The sequence below is a fragment of the Notechis scutatus genome, chromosome 1 (genome assembly GCF_049901735.1).
Source record: "Notechis scutatus isolate UNSWTSFEM ecotype Mainland chromosome 1, rNotScu1.2, whole genome shotgun sequence".
Lineage (NCBI taxonomy): Eukaryota > Metazoa > Chordata > Lepidosauria > Squamata > Elapidae > Notechis > Notechis scutatus.
Genome location: NC_142009.1, coordinates 174131600 through 174157708, shown reverse-complemented (window position 1 = coordinate 174157708; position 26109 = coordinate 174131600). Strand labels below are relative to the sequence as shown.

Here is a 26109-nt window from a genome sequence, read left to right as displayed (position 1 = left end):
AAATACTCAGTTCAATAAAATATTTTGATGTTTACTAAACTGCAGAGTTCATTGTTCAGTACTAATCTGAGTAGATGTAATTTATTTATTTTTAAACTCTAAATTTATTTTCTAAGCATGAAAAAATAAACACTGTAGATTCCAGTTACAAATTTTGCTTCCAATCAGTAGCTTAGATTGTACTGATACTTTACTGGACATAATCAGTCGGAGAGAGGCTGTCCTGGCCAGAAGGAAAAGTCAAGTATCTGAAATTGTTACGCAGACACAAAGGGCAAGAACTAACAAAAATGAAATATTTTGCACAAATTACACCAATGGCCATCCTATTAATTGGTTCACAAGAGATAATTTAATATATGTTTCTAAGACAAGTATTCAAAAATGTTTTTTTATTCATAATTACTGCTGTAAGTTTTGTCTTGGATGCGTAATGCCATTCTCCTACCATAGAAGTCTCTGTATTCCTCAGGAAGTTCTTCTAGGGTTTTTAGTGCTCTATCCAAAATCTGTATTGCTCTTGAAGCTGCAGTGAGATCTTTGTTTCCATATGTATCCGTTTTATCATAGTATTCAGAAGGAAGCTGCTTCCAGAAAACATTGACTCCAACTCCAAATTCCTCAGAAGTCACATTATGGAACCACAAGGCTTTGGGGGGGAGAGAACCACAAGTCATGAAATATATTTTACACGTGTACTGAAAAAATATTTAATTTCTAGTTATCAACCAGTAATTGTTTTACAATGACAGTTTTACAGGAAGATGCTTCAATCTTGCAAACATGTTAAATATACCATGGTTCTATAAATTGAAGATTTGAAAATTGTTCTGAAAATATACTTGGGACTATAGATTCTTTAGGCTAGATTTAGACCACTAAGAGGAAATTTGTAGTAGTGAGTTGTGTCTGGGGAAAAACCTCACTAACTAGAAATCCCAGTGAATAAAGTTAAAGCCATTTTTTTGCTGATTCTTCAAGCTGCACGTCCAAAACTGTTCTGAAAGTCCCTTGTAATCCTTGACTTAGGACCGGTCATTTATTCACAGTCATGACAGCCTCAGAATGAGTCTTTGAAGACCATAAGGCACTTCTGGCCATCATAAAATGCTGCGCTGGAATGCCCTCCTCTGGCCACATGACTGCATTTCAGGCATTTGGCAACCCTGTCTGCATTTACAAGTGTTTGCCAAGTGTCCTGTGATCACCATTTGCAATCATCTCTGCCAGCTTCCCCAGAAAGTCAATGTGGAAGCCAGCAGGGAAGATTGTAAGCAAAGGCGATGCTGTGAGTTCATTCCCCAAGTGCACCAAGGAAACTCTCCTCCACATGGGGAGGGGAAATCCTCACACACTGGAGAAACAATCCTCAAATTTGCCAAAAACACCAGCAAATGCCAGCCTTCTGTTCTGAGCCTTTCAGAATGCTGATATTTGCTAGTGTTTTCCTTCCCAAAGGAAAGGAGCAAATACTAGCAAATGTCAGTGTTCTGAGCCTCCCTGAACTATTGCAATTGCTAGCTTTTTAAACAGACTTGAGGTCTATTCCTCCAGTGCACAGAGGGATGTGCAAATCTCTCCAGAGGGGAAATCCCTTGACACATTGGAGGAATGGACTTCAAAACCCTAGTGAATAACCACCATTCTTATGAATCATCTTCCTGCTGAGGTAAGGGCTCAGGCTTCCCAGGAGGCCCTGACCCCCATCCCACCATGTCCAGGACTTGGCCCTTCCTCCAGCATTCCACTTAATGATAACAGGAATTGAGATCACCATTGTTGAATGAAGTGATCATATGGCATCTCCCTAATAACCATTCAACAACTGAAATTTCAAGCCCAATTGTGATGGTAAGTAAAGGACTACCTGTTAAAAACAATTGAGAGGAGGGGCTGAGAAAGCAAAATAATCCATGAAAATTACTACTCCCATTTCACCTAACTAATTTAGATTCAAGTGGCATCCAGAGTATAGCTTCAAAAATCTATTCCTAACATTGTGTTTTTATCTTTCCTTTTCTTTCTTGCCTCATGTATGCTTACCAGTTTGAGGTCTAAAGAAACTTATACTTCTAAGGATACATATCTAGTAACTATAACTCATCATTATTAGCTGTACTAGATGTGCAAATCTCATTGGTGTTCAAACTGTTCAGATATGGATTCCTTGAATTTTGAAAATTAAAAATTGACCTGTTAATGATGGTTATGCCAAGAGTTTTAAAATTAGCAGATAGCTACTATGAACTGTTATTTTTTATGTATGAGGCACTTTATTCTACTTCAAAGAGCTTTCCTTTAAATTATAGTGATCATCACTCCAACCTGATTAAATCTAAATTGATAAGAAAAAGGTTACATCTGATCTTCAAACTACCACCTACCAATCCAAGCTAGTACCCAAGCTAGTGCTAAAAATAGCTTCAGATGAAAGAACAGTCATGTATCCTTGGAAGTAGCCCAAATTCTCATATCTGGAAAATTTTAATAAATAAAATGGATGTATAAACTGTTGCAGTTACTTTTGGATCTAACCCAATCATATAATGGGTCTGACATCAATTTAAATGTGCAGAGTAAAAATGAGGAGGAGCATTTCTCCAGACTAACATTTATTAAAAGGCATAAGCTATTGGCTCATGATTTTGGCTACAATAGATCAAACAACTTTCCTCTTACAGTATTCAGAATAGTATAACTTGTAAAATGAAGTGTATGGTTTGACCTATCCACACAAAAATTGCTATTCTCTATTGAAAGCCCAAATGGAAGCTTCCTGCAATCTGAGTGATCTTCCAGTTGTATATAATATGAAATGTTGCCTCAGACATTTAATCTTATACTGGATTATGACAAGTCTCACTCATTACGCATAGAATGCTACAAGCATTTATTTACAAATATATTAATTTTGACTATCATGTATTATGTTACTACATTCATTTTTAATATATTAATGCAGTCTCATAAATGTAATCAAATACATGGGCTACATCTCTTGCACCTGCTAATATTTCAATATTGCTTGTTTTTTCTATTGCTTTTTCTTATGTTAGAATCAACTTTCTTGTGAGAGGGAGTTATTGGAGTTAGAAGGATATGATTTGAGATATGGGTGGCATATCTATCTATGTAATGACAAAATTAATAGAAATTTTCAACATCACTTTGTTAGGTATGCCATATTGAAGGTATGGAATAGGTATAACGCAAGATTTATGTCCAAAATTCCTTTTGGTTGCTACCCCTTTTCATAGAAAAGAAACGATAACCACACAACTCGGTTGATTTAAGCAGACTTACTTTTTCTGAAGAAAACTTTAAATTAAAAACAAGAGAAGAACTGGAAAAGGAGAGTTTTACTATTAATGGTTTGCTTATGTTCAATTGATAGATTTAAAGTACATAAGAGTAGTTTTGGTTTTACAAATGACAAAACTGAATTTGGTTTGAGTACTAATGATAAACATATTATTGCCAAGATGTATAGACTTTTAATGAAAATGAACATACAAGATGAATTAAAGACTGAATGACTAATTGAGCAAAAAAGGAGATAAAATGCTGCATCAGTCGGAGAATATGGGGAGTAAGGGATTGAAAATACACTTTAAACTATAATTTGAAACAAGAATTTTTACAATATGATATATCATTAGTATTTAACATCTGATAAACCCCTTCATTGGATCATTGCCTTGTCGTGACAAAGGGGCTTGTGTAGCTATGAGCTATGCCCTGCGGGGCCACCCAAGATGGACAGGTCATAGTAGAGAGTTCTGACAAAACGTGAACCACTGGAGAAGGAAATGGTAACCCACTCCAGTATCTTTGCCATGAAAAAGCAACAGTGAGAACTGGACATGGAACCACTGATTGGTTCAAAATTGAGAAAGGAGTTCAGCAAAGCTGTATACTATCACCCTGCCTATTTAACTTATATGGAGAGCACATCATGAGAAAGACAGGGCTAGATCAAAAGTTGGGAATTAAGGTTGCCGGGAGAAATATCAACAACCTCAGATATGAAGATGATACCACTCTAATGGCAGAAAGTGAAGAGGAACTAAAGAGCTTCTTGATGCGGGTGAGGAAGAAAAGTGCAAAAGTTGGCTTGAAACTCAACATTAAGAAAACTAAGATCATGGCAGCCAGCCCTCTCAATTCCTGGCATATAGATGGGGAAGAAATGGAGGTAGTGACAGATTTTATTTTCCTGGGCTCCAAGATCACTGCAGATGGGACTGCAGCCAAGAAATTAAAAGATGCTTGCTCCTGGGAAGGAAAGCTATGGCATATCTAGACAGCATACTAAAAAGCAGAGACATCACCCTGCCAACAAAAGTGCATATAATCAAGGCTATGGTTTTCTCAGTTGCAATGTATGGCTGTAAAAGTTGGACCATAAAGAAGGCTGAGAGCCAAGGAATTGAGGCCTTTGAACTATAGTGCTGGAGAAGACTCATGCAAGTCCCTTGGACTGCAAGGCAATCAAACTGGTCACTCCTCTAGGAGATCAACCCTGACTGCTCTTTAGAAGGCCATATCCTGAAGATGAAACTCAAATACTTTGGCCACTGAATGAGAAGGAAGAACTCATTGGGGAAGAGCCTAATGCTGGGAACAACTGAGGGCAAAAGAAGAAGGGGATGGTAGAGAATAAGGTGGCTGGATGGAGTCGTTGAAGCAGTAGGCGTGAGCTTAAATGAACTCCGGAGAATGGTAGAGGACAGGAAGGCCTGGAGGAACGTTGTCCATGGGATCGCGATGGGTTGGACATGACTTTGCAACTAACAACAACAAAAATTGTCAAAGATGTAGAAGTGTATCAAATATATGTTGGAAGTATAATCCTTCTGAAGGCACCTTTTAACATCTTTGATGGACATATAAGAAAGCTACAAATTATTGGCATTAAATAAATAATTTAAACAATTTTTAAATAAATGTACAAATGAAACCAGAGGTGTTTCTTCCTAAGTTTGATGGATAACCATTTGGGGAAAAAATGGGACTTTGTTTTTATATATGGTAACATTAGAAAGACAGATAATCTTCAATTTACAACCATTCATTTAGTGACTGTTTGAAGTTACAATCATACTGAAAAAAGTGACTCATTACTGTTTGATGCTTACAGCCATTGCAGCATCCCCATGGTCACATGATGAAAAGTTGGACACTTGGCAATTGCCCTGAATTTATGAGTCGCAGTGTCCCGAGATCATGTGATCACCTTCTGCAACCTTCTGACAAACAAAGTCAATGGGGAAACTAGATTCACTTAACAACCATGTTGCTACCTTAACAACTGCAGTGATTCACTTAACAACTGTGGCAAGAAAGGTTGTAAAATGGGGCAAAACTCACCTATCTTGCTTAGGAATGGAAATTTCCCCCTCAATTGTGGTCTTAGGTTGAGGACTACCTATATAGATTGCCATAATGTAACAATGGATGGTAAAGTTAATGGATGGCTGAGATGGGGAAATTAACTACTTTGATTAAAGAAAAGACTTTTTATAGCTTTGCTTCTATATGGAAACCACTTTTGGACCTTTTGCTTGAATTTTAGATCAAAAGGTTGTTTTTTATATTAATAATAACTGTATCGAAGAAAGTTGGAAGCTACAGTTTTTTATTTTTTTCCCCTTATTGTCTTCTCCCTCCTGAAGTATATTGAAAAAGAATTAATTTGCTTGTTATAGATAACATAAGTGAATTTTGCACTTGATATAGATTGTGGCAATATAATTTTGTGCTGCTCAGAATTTAAAAGCCTCATTTATTTTCTCTAGGTTTTTTTCCACCAGTGACTTACTAAAAAATACAACTCACTATACCATTTAAAAATTAGAGTTTTTATTAGTTAAGAATTTGTATTAAAAATTTGGTTACATAGGTTCTCACAGATAAGAATGGAAGTGTGTTCACTTATTTTTTTAACTCTGGCTTAGCATGATATGCAAATAAGGAGACAAAAGGACAAAAACCATGTCAAAAACCATGGTTTTACCACAATATGAGTCAGATCACTATAATTCATGGCTATTTGCTCCATGTTAACATGCAGTCATAAAAAACACTCTCCTGTGACTGATTAAATTTTAAGCTGAATCAGGCCAAAGAATAGGCAGTCTTCAACAGTCCTTTAAAAAAAAAGAAAATTTGTTGTTGGTTTTCTTACCAGGAATGAATAAGACATCTCCTGCTTCCAGCTGACATTCATAACGTCTAGCCTTGATAAAGAGAGGATATTTCTTCATGTTTGGTTTATCCACATCTAGTACCTCAGACTTTGTGCCTAATGAAGAGTTCAAGGAACGATCAATGACAATGCTTCTATTAAACTGTATTATTCTTAATGCTACCAGCATAATATTTACACCCCTCATTTGGGAGTAAAACATCCAGGAGAGAAAGACTGTGTGTGTGTGTGTGTGTGTGTGTGTGTGTGTGTGTGCGCGCGCGCACACACACAGAGAATACTATGTGCCTCAAGTTGAGTGCCAAAATTATGGTTTTCCATTTCTCTAGTTCTTTTAAGCTATCAAATAGCACTAAATCAATATTAACTACAATATGATGCAATTTAAGTTTTTATTACACCAAATGGGACATCCTTTCTCTGCAATCTCAGAAACACTACTGTTTAACTGATCAAAGATCACACTATTTCATTCCAGAGTAGCTCTCCTTTATTCAGCGCATGCCAATTTTGGAAATATATATGGTTCAAGCAAATATCAAATAGCAAGTCTGCTCTTCAGTGTCATCTAGAATGGAGATGGTACTGCACAAAGCAACTGTCAACTGATCTTTAGCTATTTGCATCTCATTAGCTCATTAGCCTGCCCATTACAGTCAGAAGTCAGGATAGCCATTAAGTGAAGCACCTCATTTTATGATCCTTCATCTCTGCTCTCCCCAATGCAGATGTGCGGGTCATTAAATGAAGGATGGGGTGCCCCAGGGTAGGAGAGATCTTAGTAATAGTAAAAGTTCCAGTAATTTAATATTTGTTTACAAAGTTATCAAAAATCAAGGTTATCTTGGAGGATAAACAAAAGGATATCCAAGATTATGAAAAACTTTAAAGTTTACAAATGAGAATAATGACAACAGATTCAGGGAAAGAGGCTCAATAAAGAATTAAAAATGAACAACAAATGAAAGTAACAAAATACTCAACAGAATTTTGAATCATCCATTGTTATTAACAATTGTTAAAGATTTTAAAAAAACATTGTACACAATGCAAGATAAATGGTATAGAACAAGAGTGCCCCTGAGTCGCAGCCCACTACTGGGCCCTGAGCCATTTGGAACAAGGCTGCAGAGGTTCAGAACATGCGCAAGCAGTGGGCAAGCATGTGCATGCTCCATTTATGCGAGTGGCAGTACCATCCACTCCCCACACCTCACCAGGCCGCAAAGCTGGAAAGATTGGGGAACTCTGATATAGAAGATAACTACTTTAAACAGTTGTAAAAAGGGATTACACCAAATGTCTGAAAGGTAGTTTACTGACAGCTACTAAATGATCCAGGTTTCAAAAGCAATACAAAGTTGAGTTTGTCTGACACTGAATCAAAAGAACACGAGACACTTATTCCAACAGACCCTAGTGATATCTGAGCAACCAAAGTGGAAGCTGGAACATTATAAATAAGGGAAATGTGATCTGATGCAGGAGGAGTGTTCTTCAAGTCTTATGTAGTATCTCCTTTTAAGCTAGGTAACCCACAGAAACACACCTGATAAATATAAATATGGTGCATCACGGGGGCTGAAGAGTACAACTCGTTTCTTTCCCGTCACCTGAATTAAGAAGTTATCCATTATCTACAAATATAAAAACAGTAAACATTACTGAGCATGTGATCAGATAAGACTTGCAGCTATATTAAATTAGAGCTAACATATTAGCAATAATACTCATTTACAATGACTCTGAAAACCATGTCAGATCATGAACCTTTAGTCTCTTGCCCTTATGTGGAGAAATAGGAGATTCTCTGTTAATTAAAAAAAAGTCACGTAGGGAACACTTGGCATTATAAAGGTAAAATAACTGCCTCTAATTGTCTGCCTTTATATCTTTACCTCTGGATACAAACCCACACAAAAATTATATAGATACACCAACAATGATTGTAGTATTAGCAGCAAAATATTGCATTATTTCCTGTCCTCCCTGAAGATGTTCAAACAACGTTAATGCCCTGCTTGTCCCCAATACACTCCAAGTACAGATTGTACTGTTGTTTAGATTGAAAGATACTGGTACTCAATCAAAATCTTTAAGCCTATGTCTTAAAAACCTGAAGCAAATTAATATATTCCATGTGCAGCACTGAGGTAAGGATAGTCCTCAGTTAACAGCTGTAATTGGGATCAGACTTTCCATCACTAAGTGATGTGGTTGTAAAGTGTAATATCACTGGCTGCATGACTTATGGATGGCAATCCTAGTAATGCTCATTGCTATCGTTAAGTGAGGACCTCGGGTCATTAAGCAAATGTCAGGCAGCTCACAAGCAGGCCACCAGGTAGGCTGCATGACACATGTGCCATGAGGGGTAGCTGTTGCCAGGTGAGGAGAGGGCGGTAAGTAATCTACAAGGCACAGTATGGATGCAGCTGGGGGTGGCTGCTACCAGGTGGAGGAGGATGCAAGAAACTCACTGGAACTACCTATGGCCTTTCCTCCTGGCTTCCCCATTGAGTTTGCTTGTGGGAAGCCAGCAGGGAAGGTTGCACATGATAATCATGACACCACCTAATGCTACAACTGTCACTAAGAGTGAGCCAGTTGCCAAACACCTGATTGCAATCACATAATATCAGTAGTGCTGGGACAGCTAGAACTTCAAACAACAATTGTTAAATCTCCTTGGGGCCATTATAACTTTAAATTATTGCTGAATGGTCAGCAAACGAAGACTACCTGTATCTCATTTGGAGGAGAACAATATGTCTGACTAGACTTAATACATTGAGGGATACTCATAAAACAGCTGATGGACTATACAGTATCTTTTAAAAAAGCAGTTAACTAGATCAGAACATGTTCATAATCCAATCCAAAGCATACTACCTACAAGCTTGATGATGCTAAGAAGCAAGAAATTAGAAAGCTGCCCTAAATGTGTGCAGTTTCATAAATACCATAGTACTAGTTTCAAGAGCAGATATGGTGCCATTTTATCAACCAATCCAAATGCCTAATTAAATCAGATATGAGAGAAATTCTTTGTTACAGTTCTTTCATTCATCAAAAACTACTCCATACTTCCTCAGTTATCCAATACTCAAGCTCATGACTCCCACACCCTGCCTCAAAGTTTCTTCACGTGTCAGTGCTCATTCATTATATCCTATTAATAATCATTCCTCCAGCTGAAATTATAGGAACAAAGTAGAAATGGCTTAGTCTAGATTTAAGGCTTCTCTAGTTGTATCTAAATGGACAAGTTGTATCAAGCATGAATAAGAACAAATATCATACAGGTGAAACTCAAAAAATTAGAATATCGTGCAAAAGTTCATTTATTTCAGTAATGCAACTTAAAAGGTGAAACTAATATATGAGAGAGACTCATTACATGCAAAGCAAGATAGTTCAAGCCGTGATTTGTCATAATTGAGATGATTATGGCTTACAGCTCATGAAAACCCCAAATCCACAATCTCAGAAAATTAGAATATTACATGCAATCAATAAAACAAGGATTGTACATAGAACAATATCAGACCTCTGAAAAGTATAAGCATGCATATGTGCTCAGTACTTGGTTTGGGCCCCTTTTGCAGCAATTACTGCCTCAATGCAGCGTGGCATGGGAGCTATCAGCCTGTAGCACTGCTGAGGTGTTATGGAAGACCAGGATGCTGCAATACCGGCCTTCAGCTCTTCTGCATAGATTCTCTATGGGGTTCAGGTCAGGCGAGTTTGCTGGCCAATCAAGCACAGTAATCCCATGGTCATTTAACCAAATTTTGGTGCTTTTGGCAGTGTGGGCAGGTGCCACGTCCTGCTGGAAAATGAAGTCAGCATCTCCATAAAGCTCATCTTCAGAAAGAAGCATGAAATGCTCCAAAATCTCCTGGTAGACGGCTGCATTGACCCTGGACTTAATGAAGCACAGTGGACCAACACCAGCAGATGACATGGCTCCCCAAATCAACACAGACTGTGGAAACTTCACACTGGACTCCAAGCATCTTGCAGTGTGTGCCTCTCCATTCTTCCTCCAGACTCTGGTTTCCAAATGAGATGCAAAAGTTGCTCTCATGAGAAAAGAGGACTCTGGACCACTGAGCAACAGGCCACTTCTGTTTTTCTTCAGCCCAGGTAAAACACTTCTGACGTTGTTTGTTGTTCAGGAGTGGCTTGACAAGAGGAATATGACATTTGAAGCCCATGTCCAGGATCCATGTGTGTGTGGTGGCTCTTGATGCACTGACTCCAGCCTCAGTCCACTCCTTGTGAAAGTCCCCAACACTTTTTCCTGACAATCCTCTCCAGGCTGCAGTCATCCCTGCTGCTTGTGCACCTTTTTCTTCCACACAACTTTCTATTAATGTACTTTGATACAGCACTTTACAGCATCCAACTTCTTTTGCAATTACCTTTTGAGGCTTTCCCTCCTTATGGAGGGTGTCAATGAAGGTTTTCTGCACAACTGTCAGGTCAGCAGTCTTTCCCATGATTGTGCTTCCTACTGAACCAGACTGAGAGAGCATTTAAAGGCTCAGGAACCCTTTGCAGGTGTTCTGGCTTCATTAGCTGATTAGAGTGGGACACTTTGAGCCTAGAATATTGAACCTTTTCACAATATTCTAATTTTCTGAGATTGTGGATTTGGGGTTTTCATGAGCTGTAAGCCATAATCATCACAATTATGACACATCACGGTTTGAACTATCTTCCTTTGCACGTAATGAGTCTATCTCATATATTAGTTTCACCTTTTAAGTTGCATTACTGCAATAAATGAACTTTTGCACAATATTCTAATTTTTCGAGTTTCACCTGTAGGTGGAATTCCTGAAGAACTTCATAAGGGTCAGAATGTTCTACAACTTTTTTAAAATTATTGTTTTGCTGTCTTTTTAACATTCAAACTGGATTCATTGTGTTTTAAGGGTTTATTATTGTTTGGAGTATAAATCCTTAATCTTAATTTAGAAAAAGAAAGTCCTGACTTACCGTATTTATCGGCGTATAACACGCACTTTTTCCCCCCTGAAAATAGGGGGCAAATGATGTATGCGTGTTATACGCCGATATAATGTTAAGAAGCCTTCGGTGAATGCTGCTGGGATCGGGGATCAAGGACACAAATGAAAGAAGGGGAGGGAGGAAGCAACCGAAGCCTGTCCTTCTCTCTGGGTCAGCTCTCTCAGTTGCTCTCTCGCTCCTCCACCAGCACAGGAAGAAACTGCTTCAAAGAAGCGGGGGGCTTTTCCTGTCGCCTCTCCCCCACCCCCACCCCGTCCGCCCGCCCGCAGTGCTCCGTTCTGCCTGCCTGCCTGCCTTCGTTAATGGTTGAATCGGAACAGCTTCGGCTGAGTAAAAGAGGCGAATAGTTATTATTCTCAGCCGAAGCTGCTCCCAAACAACCAGAAACTAAGGCAGGCAGGCAGAATTTTTTTAAAAAAATTTTCCTGAAATTTCCCCCTTAAAATGAAGATGCGTGTTATACGCCTGTGCGTGTTATACGCCGATAAATACGGTAGTTTAACACCTACAGCATTCCTTTTAAATATTTTCAAGGAAATTACAGAGTCCTCTTCACATAAAGGTCAAAATCTGTTTAGCATACTTTTCTTTAATAATTTTTTAGGAATATATTATTTACATCATAGTGTGTCCAAAGTTGTAGACCTTCTGAACTTATGCGGAAGACAGTAGAGAAAAACTGTTCCTTATCAAAGTATTCTGGAATTTGAATGTCATCTGCCAATAAAGGAAACTGCTTTCTCAGGTCTGCAATATCCTGAAACAAAAATATTTACCTTGACTAGAGTTGCATAGTATGTTAAGTTATAAAACAGCATGTAGAAATCATAGCAAGGTTCACACAGCATTTGAAGCCAAAAGCAAACCATTCTATGGCTTAGTGCAATGTAGGAATCCAATTACATCTGAAACCCCTGGAAGAGGAAAATGATTACCGTATATACTCGAGTATAAGCCGAGTTTTTCAGACCACTTTTTGTGCTGAAAAAACCCCCTCGGCTTATACTCAAGTCAGATTCCCCTCTGAAAAAAAAATGGGCTCAGAAAACAATGCGAGCCGAGGTCGCTTCAGCTCCGCTCAGCTTCTCCAACATCCAGCACTGCCCTGTTCTATGTGCCGGGCCCGGCAAGTCCGAGCAGCCAGTGCGTGGAGCAGGACGGCGCCGGAGATCGTTGGCTGCCTCTTTCGCAGCACGGGAGGCCTCCCCCGGCTGGCCAGCTGCTCTCCTCCTTCTCTGCCTGTTTGTTCTGTGTGATCGAGGAGGAGGAGACCGGCCGGCGGGTTGGGGGAGGCTTTCTGCGCCGAGGGAGGCGGCTGCTGGTGTCCGGCTTTGCTCCGCTTCTCCGATGGTCCGGCGCGGCCCTGTTCTTTACTTGGGCAGCCGGGCGCCCGCAACGGCGCCCACGGCGGCAACAGGCAGTTCCGCCCGGGCTCCGCTCAGGTGTCTGGCTGGGGCTGTTGGGAGTTGCTGCCGCCGGTGCGGCCCCAGTCCCGCGTCGCCTCGGGAAGGGAAAGGCAAAGCGCTTGGAAGGCCGCCACTGGAGCGAAGCTGCGCGCAGCCGCTGCGCTAGCATCGGATCGGGCGCGCCGGACGGTTCCGACCGAGCCCCGAGCGTCGTCTTTGGCGCCCGCCCAGCGCCGTGGAGCTCCCTGTACCAGGAGAAGGGGAAGACACCCCCCCGGGGCGGGGCAGGGAGAGGAGCTTCTCCCGCCTGCCCTTCTTTCCGTGCCCACCGGTGTCCCCGCAGGACAACCCCCGCCCCGCAGTCGCCGCCGCTTGAAAGAGACGGGCCGGGGGTGGGTAGAAAGGCGCCGGGCGCCCTTGGAGGAGAAGGTCCCGCGTTCGCCTGTCTGCCCGCGGATGTCAGCGGAGCTTTGCCGCTGCTTCGTCCGGGGTCTCTGGGCAAACACGTCCACCTGAGCGGGGCTTGTCGCCTCCGGCACGCAACGAGCGCTGCCCTCGGATTCCCTGTCCGGTTGCCCCCTTTTGAGGGCGATGGCAGTAAACTGTTCCCGTAGCAGCGGCTGCTTCTCTTTCCCGGCTGGGCTGGTGAACGAGGCTTCGTAGAGTTAAGACTGTATGGACTGTATGGATTCAATCTGGATTGGGATTAAAATGATTCTAGATTTACTAAACCCCAGTTACTTCTTCCTGGCCTGTCCCTTGTTGGAGCCAACAGTGGTTTATGGTTCACTAAACCTTGGGGTACTTAGTGGGGTGTTCTGCTGAACTGTGACTGAAGCAGGCCAGTTGCTTCTGCCCAGAGCACCAAGGAAAGTATCAGGATGCGGCCCAGGACCTGCATTTCAGGGGGCTCCCCTGGCCCTGATTAAAAAGCCAGATCTGAGCTGTGTTCAGACCAGCCTTTGCACCCTCGCCCTCTCTTTGGTGGGAACTACTGGGTTCTCCGAAGAGGGGTGGGGGCTGTTTTTGGCTCTGAATGTTATCACAACTTCACGTGGGTTCTGTCCAACTTCAGGGCGGTCTGAATCAACCCGCCAGGCCAGAGTTGTAATTTGTTGCCTGGCTTCCCTGCAATCACAACTACCCCACTACTCCAGGGTCAGATGGAGCAGAGACCTCATCAGGCTGGCCTCTCCCCCCCCCCCCTTCTCAAGAGCCTGGAAGCTCTTCATGTCCTTCATGTGCAGCCTGGAAGAATGAATGACTTCCAAAGCTCTGGGCTCCATCAGGCCCCTGTCAGGCGCAAGTCCCAAATGGGGGTCAGGGTGTCCCTTCTCGGGAGGGGCGTGAGATTGCACAAGAAGCAAGAAAGAATCCCAGAACAGCTCCTGCATAGTCACGTGTTCCCTTTTCCCCACCCTGGTGCTCCTCTCAGGTTTGCTAAAAACAAAACCACCCGGGTGACCCTCCTGCCTTCTGGAGGGCACAGGCGCCGGCAGAATCCAGAGGGGAGCGCGGCGACCGTCCGGCTGGCAGGTGGGACTGCGAGCATTTGGGGGGACTTGGCTGCCTCAGGACCCGCATCCCCTGCTCTCCTCGAGGGAAGCGCGTCTTTCGCTCTGTGGGGGAGGAACCAGCCGGCAAGGCAACCAGGGGCGCCTCAGGCATATCAGCGAGAGGGACGAATTCACGGCTTCGGAAGGCCGGACCGGAGCCCCCTCCCCCCCAGTCCCTCCGGGCAGAGGGGCCAGCCTCCAGGGACCAGCCGCTCCGGCGGAGAGAATTGCTGAGCCGAAGGTGCCCTGCAAAGCCTCGTTCACCAGCCCAGCCGGGAAAGAGGAGCAGCCGCTGCTACGGGAACAGTTTACTGCCATCGCCCTCAAAAGGGGGGCAACCGGACAGGGAATCCGAGGGCAGCGCTGCTTGCGTGCGGAGGCGACAAGCCCCGCTTGGGTGGACGTGTTTGCCCAGAGACCCCGGACGAAGCAGCGGCAAAGCTCCGCTGACGTCCGCGGGCAGACAGGCGAACGCGGACCTTCTCCTCCAAGGGCGCCCGGCGCTTTCTACCCACCCCCGGCCCGTCTCTTTCGAGCGGCGGCAACTGCGGGCGGGGTTGTCCTGCGGGACACCGTGGGCGCGGAAAGAGGGGCGGGCGGGAGAAGCTCCTCTCCTGCCCCGCCCGGGGGTCTTCCCCTTCTCCCGGTACAGGGAGCTCCGCGGCACTGGGCGGGCGCCAAAGACGACGCTCGGGGCTCGGTCGGAACCGTCCGGCGCGCCCGATCCGATGCTAGCGCAGCGGCTGCGCACAGCTTCGCTCCAGCGGCGGCCTTCCAAGCCGTGGCCTTTCCCTTCCCAAGGCGACGCGGGACTGGGGCCACACCGGCGGCAGCAACTCCCAACAGCCCCAGCCGGGAAGGGAAAGGCAAAAGCGCTTTGCCTTTCCCTTCCCGAGGCGACGCGGACTGGGGCCGCACCGGCGTAGCGACTCCCAACAGCCCCAGCAGGGAAGGGAAAGGCAAAAAGCGCTTTGCCCCACCCTTCCCAAGGCGACGCAGGACTGGGGCCGCGCCGGCGGCAGCGACTCCCAACAGCCCGAGCCGGGAAGGGAAAGGCAAAAGCGCTTTGCCCCACCCTTCCCGAGGCGATGCGGGACTGGGGCCGCGCTGGCGGCAGCGACTCCCAACAGCCCCAGCCGGGAAGGGAAAGGCAAAAGCGCTTTGCCCCACCCTTCCCGAGGCGACGCGGACTGGGGCCGCGCCGGCGGCAGCAACTCCCAACAGCCCCAGCCGGGAAGGGAAAGGCAAAAAGCGCTTTGCCCCACCCTTCCCGAGGCGACGCTGGGACTGGGGCCGCTCGGCGGCAGCAACTCCCAACAGCCCCAGCCGGGAAGGGAAAGGCAAAAGCGCTTTGCCTTTCCCTTCCCGAGGCGACGTGGGACTGGGGCCGCACCGGCGGCAGAAACTCCCAACAGCCCCAGCCGGGAAGGGAAAGGCAAAAAGCGCTTTGCCTTTCCCTTCCCAAGGCGACGCGGGACTGGGGCCGCACTGGCGGCAGCAACTCCCAACAGCCCCAGCCGGGAAGGGAAGGCAAAAGCGCTTTGCCTTTCCCTTCCCAAGGCGACGCAGGACTGGGGCCGCACCGGCGGTAGCGACTCCTGACTCAGGGGGCCTCCGAGGGAGGGGAAGAGAGTGACTCCTGCCTCCCGCTGTCGTCATCTTCTTCTTTTGGGTTAGTGAATCAATTAAACCTTTCATGATAGTGAGATCGTTTCCCAAATTAATTATTTTTATTTTTGAAATTTACCAGTAGCTGCTGCATTTCCCACCCTCGGCTTATACTCGAGTCAATAAGTTTTCCCAGGTTTTTTGTGTAAAATTAGGTGCCTCGGCTTATATTCGGGTCGACTTATACTCGAGTATATACGGTGTTAGGATGCTACAGAAAGACAAAAGGACCTTAGTCCATAACTGTAAGTCTGCTAGTTTCCTCCCCCATGAACTGCAAAAACTTTTCAATTCAAGAGATTCTGGTTAGCTTGGGCTTTCAATAAGATATTTAGAAGGCAAGTTTCCAGGCCAGCCATCAAATTTATCCATATTTGGACTGAACAAGTTCAAATAATGCACAATAAGCATTTGGCTTCATTTGAAACACTTCAAATCCTTCATTCATTTCCAGATTCTGAAGAAATACATTTCACAAAGGAACAAAAAGGATATGAATATGTTAGGAGCAGTTGTAATATTGAATTGCTGAAGTTAACATGGGTAAACAAGATAACATTTGGCTCAGAACTTCGGTGAACTGTCCAATGAAATACTGTTTTTCAAATCTCTTTCCAAATCATGAGTCAGGGAGTTGCAGGGTAGGATAGAACTTTTTTTGCAAAAACATCTATTTCCTGATCTGTTCCAGGAAATAATAGTGATAACACTAATCAATCATTTTCTCTATCAGCTTTATGATTCTCCATTCTCTCTATTTAAACATAGTAAAAAAGCACAAACTTATTGAAGGATAATCCAGGATAGCTCAGAGAGAACATTTGTATCATATACAATGTACTCACCTTTCGGGGATCATCTCCCAGTGATCGTAAATAATACTTTTCATCCTTAAAAATGCAAACATAAGGAAAATAAATTGCAATGAATAGGCACATTAATATTTAATTGACTTATCAAGTGCCATGTAGTTTGGTAACTGAAAAAAAACCTACATTAAAAAAATCAGCTCAGTAAGAAAATAATATATTACCTCAGAAAGAAAATAATCCGAATGTTTGATTTCAGCTGCTCTCTTTATAAATACATCAAAAGGCAGTGTTCTAAATATCAAAATAAAAGTTATCAAAATATTTTAAACAGATGGGACTGACTGTTAATAACTATCTTAAAACATCTTCTTTGTAGTAATATGCAGAATTGCTTTCATTTTTTTTAATGAGAATAAGTCTGACTGTAAGCTAGAGTATACTGTGACTTGATTGTAGTTGCAATGGGTGACTGTGACACAGAGAAGGCAGCCATAGAAAACATTGTAGGAATTTCAGACAAATTACAATAATTTGATTTACTGAATTTGAAGATTAAATCAGCCTATTTGCTTCATTAGTTAAGACAGTACAATTATTTCTGTGATGGGAAAACAAGTTTTGTATAAGAGATAGGTGGGAGAATATAAAAAGTTGATCTTGGACACTTATACACAAAGCCTGCCAACTGTAGCCATCATGAAAATGTGTAGCTGGACTGAAAACATAAAGTCAGTACAAAATCCCTACTATCTAGGTCGGGAAAAACTAAGTGAGCCATAAGATGTATTAATGCAAATAGTTCTATAACTACTTGCTTTTCTTCTCAAATGGCACATCTCTAGTTTGTTTTGAGCTAAGCATGGCATGTTCTAACTAGAACAGCAACATCTGAGTTGCTACCAGTTCTCACTTACAGAAACAGAGTAAAGCTTGGAACAGAATACCTATACACAAAGTTCTTACTAAGGAAGTTCATCTGTGGCACAGTGGAAACATGAACCTTTACTTCTTTTTTCCCTGATGCTTGACAAAGGTAATCTACTGTCCATTTGGTCACACAAGGGCCCAGATCTATTCCTTTCAGTACTGCAGGCTTTCTCTGAGAATGAAAAAAAAGTTATTGGATAACATGCCACCATTTTGCTATTAGAAACAAACAAAAGCCTATGACTTATCTTCTACTCCCAACTATCCAAACCTAAGAAAAGCATATCTTTTCTTAGAAAATTATTTATCAGTAAAATGAACATCTATATTTCTAACTCTTATGATTTTTCTAACAGAGCATGCTTTAGTGAAATACATATTATTCTAATAGCAAGATAAGCATTAACGAACACCCCACAGCACAGTACTGATTAATCTACTTTTTACAGAGCTTTGCAGCCTAATTCTTAGCACAACTACTTTGAAGCAAATTGATTTCTAAATAATATTATCTAGACAGTTAATTGAACCTTACAAGTTAGATTAGATCATTTAATTAGATCATTTTTCAATAAATCTATGAAAGAGACAGGAAACAAAGTACTGGAAGAACATAGCAGCAAATCTAAATATTAAAGGCAAAACTCAGAAAAATAAGATAAGAATTCTAGGAAGCTAAAGACTGCTGAAGTAATATTTATTCATTTGTGGTAAATTAGCATGTTGTGAACAAATCCATTCTGGCAGATACTTTCTGAAAGTGCACTTAACATGCTACCAAAATTAGCCTGCAATAAAAATTCCAAACATGACAATTAACAAAGAAAAGGTTAATTATCTTCATCTTATTTTATCTGGAGAAGGAAAACATGCCTTGCTTTATGTGCACCTGGTAATGGTTTAGGATGTAAATATTAACCACAGAGAGCACAGCAAATATTTGATTAAAGGCAGGATTAATTAAAATGTATTCTTTTCCCTGAAGTCAAAAAAACAAAGGACCCACCTGAGTACTTTATATAGAACTGTTTTTATTAATACATTTTTGTCCCTTTTAATTTTTACTTATACCAATTACTCCTGCCTATTTTCCCCATAACCACCACCCTGTGAAGTGGACTGCGCTCAGACTGGCCTAGAACTCAGTCTGGGTTTTTTGGCCAGCACCTCCACCACTACACTACGCTGATTCTCTGTGTCATACCTTTCTTTGCCACGTTATTTAGAAACGGAAAGAAAGCGCTTGAGCCTCCGGGTTTCACCCACCAGGGGATAGACGTCTTGCAAAAAACGCTCCCGAGGAATCCCGGTATACTGCGGGACTCGCTGCTTCTCCATGTCCCCGCTCGGTCACTTCCTCCTTTGGGTCCGGCGGTGATTTCCCTCCGCTGGCAACGAGGCCTCGCAAAACCAGTAGACCCCCCAACCCCGTGCCCCAAGGGCCCAAACACCGTCGGAGGGGATGCCGCGAGGAGAATCTGGCCCCTGCTGTACAACCCAAGGGCGGAGCGAGGCGCCCCCCGTCCCTCCTGCAGGCCCGAGAGGCGGCGCAAAGCCCGTTCCTTCACCGCGAGGGAAGCCTGTTCACCACCTGCCGATCCCCTCCCGCGTCTCTTCCGTCGCCGCGGCATGACGGGAGGGCCGAGGCGGGGAGTTATGGGGCTGAACCGGGGAGTCCTCTGCAGGCGCTGCTGGTGCTGGCAGCTGCGGGGGCTCCCCGCCCTCCAGAGAGGTTCAGCCGCCCAGCGCGAAGGGGTCGGGCACCTCTTGCCGCTCTCTGGCCGATACCAGTTTCGACCGCTGCCCCCCGCGCGCTTTTATAGCAGCGGCAACGGCGACTCCAAGACGGAGGAGCGAGCGGTCTTCTTGGGGTTCCCCAACCCCTTGAGATGGCTTCGCACTCGCCTCTACTTCTTCCTCATCCGCACCTACTTCGACCGCGACTTCAGCGTCCAGGAGTTCATGCAAGGGGCGAAGCACGTAAGTCGTTGGTTGAACCGCCGCGCCACATTTCGGGATGTTATATATTAAAAGGAAGGGCGGCTTCCCCCCCCCCCTTTCTTTTTAACACTCCTCCGAGGAAGCTTTGGGATTCGTTTAGCAAATGCTGCTTAAATGAAATGGTGTTTATGGCTGTGCAGTAGCGGAGGGCTCTCGTCCTCTTACTCTGCCTGTGGTTGTGGTTCTTTCTACTGCATCAGTTTTTAGCTCAATAAAATCACAATGCCCTTCTGTATTTTGCATTAAATGAACCTAAACTATTTACTTTTTAAATATGCACAAAGACAACAATACATTACATTCTAGTCTATAGAACCTGCATTTTTCTGCAGGATTCTGCATTTCAAATTGAGAATACTGAAAGACTAGAAATAATGTTTTCACTAGAAGCACATTAATGTAGTTGAGCTGCAAACTTGTGCTTAATCTTAATTAAAGTAGCATTTGTCTGTTTTCCAGGCCTTTACTGTTGTTTCAAGGCTACTTTCTCAGTGTAAATATGATGTATTGGAAGAACTTGTATCAAAAGAGGTAAATATTTAATATTTCTCATATGTGAAAAACCAGATTCTCCTAGCTGTTCCTTAAACATTTCTTTTTACAGAGGACAATATCAGCCAGCTTATCACAACATAGTGGATTTGTTAGATGTCAGCTCCTATATGTTGGCTAAAAATTGTAAGCATTGAACTTCTGTGTATTGAAGAGTGTGAGAAGGGAAACCATTGCCTTAAGTTAATCAAAAAGTGGAAGAAACAATTTGGATTTATATTCTATTCCTAGAGAACAAGCAAATAGCATATAAATTGATAGCTTTTTATTCCTAGAAACTGACAACTTAGATTTGATTTTCTTAAAGGGGCAGCAATCAGGTTATGTTTTCTCTTCAGTGTAATTTAACCACTATAACTGTTTATTCCCTTTATTCTAACTTAGTTTTTTTCACAGTTTATCTACTTCAGCTGCACTATCATTTCTAAAAGTAGGATTTAATTAATTTATTTTTTACAACTTTCATGCCACTTCATTTCCAAAACAGAACTGCCTACAGTTTTAATATAATAACTTTTAGTAAAAAAGGGATGGTCTGAATATCCAAGACCTTCCAAAAGATTGTGGGCATGACTTTCAGTAGTGGAACACTTAGCAGATCTTACCTGGAGTCAGTTTTCCACAGCATCAGCTTTGAATGGCTTTTAGAAGAAAGACTAAGTTTAATAGAACTATTAAATGTTTTATAAGGGTGCCTTTAAGGACACACAGGTAATCCTTGACTTAACAACTACAATTGTGCCCAGAATTTCTGTTGCTAAGCAGGACAGCTTTTAAGTGAGTTGTGTCCCACTTTACACTCTCTTTTTGCCACAGTTGTTAAATGAATCACTGCAGTTGTTAAATTAGTAGCATAGTTGTTAAGTGAATGTGGCTTCCCCATTGACTTTGCTTGTCAGAAGGTCACAAAAGGTCACAAATTGCATGACCCTGGGGACAGTGCAACTGCCATAAATACATGCTAGTTATCAAGAATCCGAATTTTGATCACATGTCCATGGGCATGCTGCAGTGTAAGTGTGAAAACCATTCATTACTCTTTTTTTTTCCAGTGCCGTTGGAATTTAGAATGGTCACTAAAAAGTTGTGAGAGACTAGTTATAGAAGACTATTCTCTCATCAGTAAGTAATGTCTACAATAGCCACTCATTGAAAGAGGTTCTCTCCCCTTCCCAAATTATTAGTTTCTACATTAAATGGGAGTTTCAGAATCCACACAAAGGAAATCAACCATAACCAGACTCATCTAATAATTATTTAAAGCAAGACTGAGATTTTAAAAAAATACTTGACTTTTGAAATGGCAGGGAGAAATGGCAGCATAGTTTTCAATAATATCTTATCAATATCTTATATAACTGTTACATGGTTGATTAAGTGAGTTGGTGTAAAGGAATTAGTAAGCACTAACATTAACAATTCCATTTCTAATCCAGATGATTCAGGTGTTAAGAGAGAAGCTCTCTTCATTGTCTGAAAACCACAGAAAAGCCCTGGCTGCGGAGATGGATGAAATTATGTTCACAGCAACAGGAGATGTAGGCATTTACTATGATGACAGTGGTATGCCTTCATTCTATTTCACATTCCTTAAAAGCATCCCTCAGTCTTTTTAAATAATGCGTAAAAATTATTTTCTATCCATTTAAGTATTCATGTTGAGCATCTGTCTGCTACTTTGACTTGTGTCTGATTTGTCGCTATTTCATTCTGCCAGCAATCTTTTGGCCCCAAGTAAAATCAAGTGGTTATTTAAAAAAAAAAACAATGTCTCTCAAAATGTGATCTAGGAGTCCCTGGAGGTTCCTGAGACCCTTTCAGAGGGCCCGTGAAGTCAAATAACTTATTTAATTTCTCAGTTTTAATTTCTATTACTACTTAGTTACTACTAGTAACTAATAATGGACATACCCCACACAAACCAAAACTCCCTGGGGTCCTCAATCATTTTTAAAAATGTAAAGGGATCCTGAGATACTGTTCTAAAACAACAGAACTGACATGCAGAATGGACTTTATATCAACGTGCAGTTGAGAAGCTGAGTGAGTTTGCTTGGCTCTTTAAGAAGATCCATGCTTTGCTAGTCAAATATAGATCTAATGTTTATTCAGAAATTGGTGAGAAAGGCCTTTTACACCTTTGATCATCAACTATACTCCAAGAAATCAGTATGAGATCTGATGTAGTATAATATTTTTTAAAAAAAATACACAGAGCTAATTTCTCTCTTGTAGGTTGTCCAGCAGGACAAACAACTTTCCTAATTTTATTTTTTAAGTTGAATTAATCACTTGAATGGCAAATATTAGAAACAGTAATAACTCTAATTCATACCCAAGCCATGAATTTTCCCATTTGATATCTACAAACATACATAGAATTATGTTGTGTTGGTCTTAGTAGGAGAAAGCAATTGATTTGTGTCTATACCATTTCCTAGATTTTTGCTGGGAAGGGAAAATTCAGGAGAACCTGTGTTGGAAGTGGAAGCAGTTAATAGGTTCTCTGGTAGCTGAAAGTAGTTGGCTGCAACTATGAGTGGGTCATGGTTGAAGAGTCACATATGCTGCCCCCCCCCCCAAAAAAAAAACAAAAAAGAATTCTGGCTGATTTTGTGCATTGTGTTAATCCATAATATTGTTGGTCTGCATCCTGCTTGTTATGTATGTTAATTGTTACGTATTTAGGAAACTCTGGAAAAGTAATTTTTAGATTAGCCTAATACATGAACCAAGTATGTGGCAATTCATGCTTTGTCTCTGAAAGAGGCTTTGGAGCCATTGCTATCCTGCTTTTTCACAATTTGTACATGTGTTTGTGTATGTGTGTGTGTGTGTGTGTGTTAGAAAAAGAGAGAGATGTGTTCTTCATATAAGATGTCTTTCTCTGTTTCCAAATCTATCTTGCGCTGTAAACAGGCAGGAAGTTTGTTAGTATCCTGATGTCGTTCTGGTATCTGAGCAGTGCTGACATCCCTGATAAGACTCCAGAAGGAGCCAAAGTATTCCAGATTGCGCTTAGAGGTGAAAGCACACCAAAAAGAAGACATCTTTTATTAGCAAACTATGAGTAAGTCATTGATTTTTCTACCTGACCGTGGTTTTGTTCTTCAGGTATGGTGAAACTTCAGAGTACTTTAAACAAGGTTAGCTCTGTAGTATATAAGTGATGCTGCATCTTGAGCAATATACCTGACTAATCAAGAGAAAAAAATAATTTATTGGAAGGTCAGTGATAAAGATCACAAGCAGTGCAGTATGAACAAAATGTCCTAGGAAGTCAATAATAGCTTAAGTTGATCTTTCAGAAAGGCAAAGATTTATAATCAGTTTATAAAGGAGAAACTGGATGGGACAATTTATCTGTCTGATTAGTTTATTTTAGCCTGAAAGATGTCTAAACAGATGGGATTGGTTTATAAAATGAACAATGAAGAGTTAATACTGTAACAAGATAATATATAATGAAAATGTTTGATTGGAGTGATTATAGGATACCTCTTTTATATTGTTTGTAGTCCAGAATATTTCATTGGCCAGCAGCATAACAGTATTTTAATAAATACATATATTGCCATATTTCTATTACTTTTACTGCTTTTAAAATAATGCTCAAAAATATTTTTCCCTTTCTTCTATTGGAAAAAGTAGAAGTTTGTCTTGCAAGAATCAGTCTTGTGTAACTGTTTTCATCCCCCACAGAAGAGAGGTTGTGCAGACAGGATTTCTGTTTCCTCCTTAAAGCTATTTGCAAAAGTCTGGAGCAAAAAGACTCTTTGGACCAAATTTGGGGAGTGCACGAGTGGCTAAAAACCATTTTGGTGGATCAAATGTAGACATTTGTCCTTGAGAAGCTTTTCAGGAAAAAACATATCACTTTGTATTTCCAACTGCAAACCATTTTTTCTCCACATTTTTTTCATTCATGTATTATAGAAAAAAAATGTGTGTATTGTAGGACTGTATTGGTGTATACTGGTTATACTGTGTGGGATTCTCTCTTACATTCTCTTTCTTATATAATTTATGGGAGTTAATGTCCAGCACATCTGCAGAACATGTAGTTGGGATGTCTATTCAAGAGTGATGAAAGCCAGAACAGCATTCGCACATACAAATCCAAATATGAGGATGGCTTTTAGTAAGGCAGTTAAATATAGCCTTTACAGCCTTTGTCCTTAGCTGTAAATGAAAAGCAGATGTTTAGAGAGAATGGTTCTTAAGCAGAAGATTGTGTAGATTTCCAGTTCTAAGAACTGAAAAATAAAAATGAATAGGGGTCTATGTCATCTCTCTATTTTCCCCCAACAATTTTCTGTTGAGTATAGTTAAAACACAAAAACTTCAGAATCTTGTATCACTTAAAATATTTTCTTGCAATTTTTCATAGAGATCACAATTGATATTTTTCTTTGCATTGATGACTTTTAGATTTATCTTCCTTCTTTGAAGATCAAGGTTTCAAGTTATCATGCTTTCTTATGGTTTTGGAGATATTTTTGAAAATACGAGGGACTTTGCATAGAATAATAATCAAAGCCAATGAGATAAACCCTCAGATGGTTCTAATAATTAATAGATACTGAAGCAAAGAATAATAGTTCTTGAAGAACAATGTCAGAATGACAGGAACGTTTTGGTTCATTCCTATAACTTTTCTCTGGCTCCAACTGGATGTTTGTGTCTGATCTAGTCATCTCTGCTTTTTTAAATTATTATTTTAAGGGATGCAATAAATAAAAAGTATCAGTTATGAATGTTGACAATGAGAACAAGTACTTTGGATAACCAGTTGCTCCATTTGCACAGCCTTTTTCTATGTCAATCAAAGATTCCAACATTAATTACTGGAAGTAGCATAAGGGCTTCCAGTTCCTTTGTATGCTCAACATGCCTTCTGCCTTCAACCTAATGGTATGACTTGCATAAACCTCCAGATTTCATTAATGTTCATTTAATAAATGGAAGTGTTCATTGATGCAATTATTAAGATGTTCCTGAAATCTGCTATGTTTCTTGCTTTGTCAATTTAAGTCAGATTGCAGTTCTTATCTGAGAGATTTGGCAGCCAAGTCTTAAATCTACTTTTAGTATTATGTTTGTTCACCACTTTAATACTACATTTATGTTTGTAATATTAAGGCCATTCACAAAGGGTTTGTTGCTTGACTTATGCAATTGTCTCTTCATTATTTTACTTTGTTTTCCCCAAAGGTTTCGAAGAGAATTCACACAGGGTGTGAAGCCAGACTGGATGATTACATGGATTGAACATCCAAACCTGTTGGAATAAGTTCCTTGAACAAAGACTTTCATGTACTAGTAATATTTTGGCATATCAAGAAACATCTCAAGATTTATATGCCGCAATACATAGTGGACTAATTTTGTGGGTTTTATCTGAATATCATCTTGCTCTGAACAATATAAATAATGTCTTTCCTATCAGAGTTGAAAGCACAGTTTGGACCAATGTATAATGGGGAACATTAGGTTGGTATGAGAAACATCTTGATGTGCTCTGGTAGAAGATAATTCATAGTTCATAATTGAACATTACATCTTTTTTCTTCAACCATCTTCAGAAAGTGAAATGGGTGGTCTCAAAAAAATAAAAAAGAGAAAGAACTGACCTTCCAAATACCAGATTTTATCCGACTCCATTGATACACAGTACTTAAGATCAAGTACACTAGAATGCATAATTTACTTTTCAATGGACATATTATCTGGATCATTCAACAATGAAAGTAAAGATGTTTCAATAGACTTCGTATTTATACCAGAATTAATTTTGTACTTTTTTTTGTATATTTGGTAATGAAAGTAAAAGTAAAAAACTATAATAGTCATATGCAACTTCTAGCTGAGATCCAAAATATGGTAGTGTTGTGGTGTATGGTCTGTGGTATGGTATAGTATGGTATGGTTTATGATAT

The 26109-nt window shown here is 41.3% G+C and overlaps 2 protein-coding genes across 4 annotated transcripts; one reads left to right on the top strand and one right to left on the bottom strand.

Annotated features, from left to right (window-relative positions):
- Positions 1 to 329: 329 nt before the first annotated feature.
- Positions 330 to 18972, bottom strand: TYW5 (tRNA-yW synthesizing protein 5). Of its 2 annotated transcripts, XM_026667937.2 has the most exons (8): positions 18884 to 18972; positions 17635 to 17789; positions 16912 to 16981; positions 16724 to 16768; positions 11868 to 12005; positions 7758 to 7845; positions 6188 to 6304; positions 330 to 649 (listed from the first exon to the last, which is right to left on the bottom strand). In XM_026667937.2, the coding sequence occupies exons 1-8, from the start codon at positions 18953 to 18955 to the stop codon at positions 393 to 395; spliced, it is 942 nt and encodes a 313-aa protein (XP_026523722.1). In that variant the 5' UTR covers positions 18956 to 18972; the 3' UTR covers positions 330 to 392. The 2 variants fall into 2 exon arrangements, with proteins under 2 accessions (XP_026523722.1, XP_087805646.1); XM_087949520.1 differs by lacking the exon at positions 11868 to 12005.
- MAIP1 (matrix AAA peptidase interacting protein 1) lies at positions 18843 to 25803 on the top strand. Of its 2 annotated transcripts, XM_026667938.2 has the most exons (5): positions 18843 to 19597; positions 20078 to 20149; positions 21607 to 21733; positions 23090 to 23240; positions 25385 to 25803. In XM_026667938.2, exons 1-5 carry the CDS (start codon positions 19247 to 19249, stop codon positions 25461 to 25463), a joined length of 780 nt encoding a protein of 259 aa, XP_026523723.1. In that variant the 5' UTR covers positions 18843 to 19246; the 3' UTR covers positions 25464 to 25803. The 2 variants fall into 2 exon arrangements, with proteins under 2 accessions (XP_026523723.1, XP_087805647.1); XM_087949521.1 differs by lacking the exon at positions 20078 to 20149 and having other exon boundaries at positions 19076 to 19597.
- The last annotated feature ends 306 nt before the right edge of the window (positions 25804 to 26109 follow it).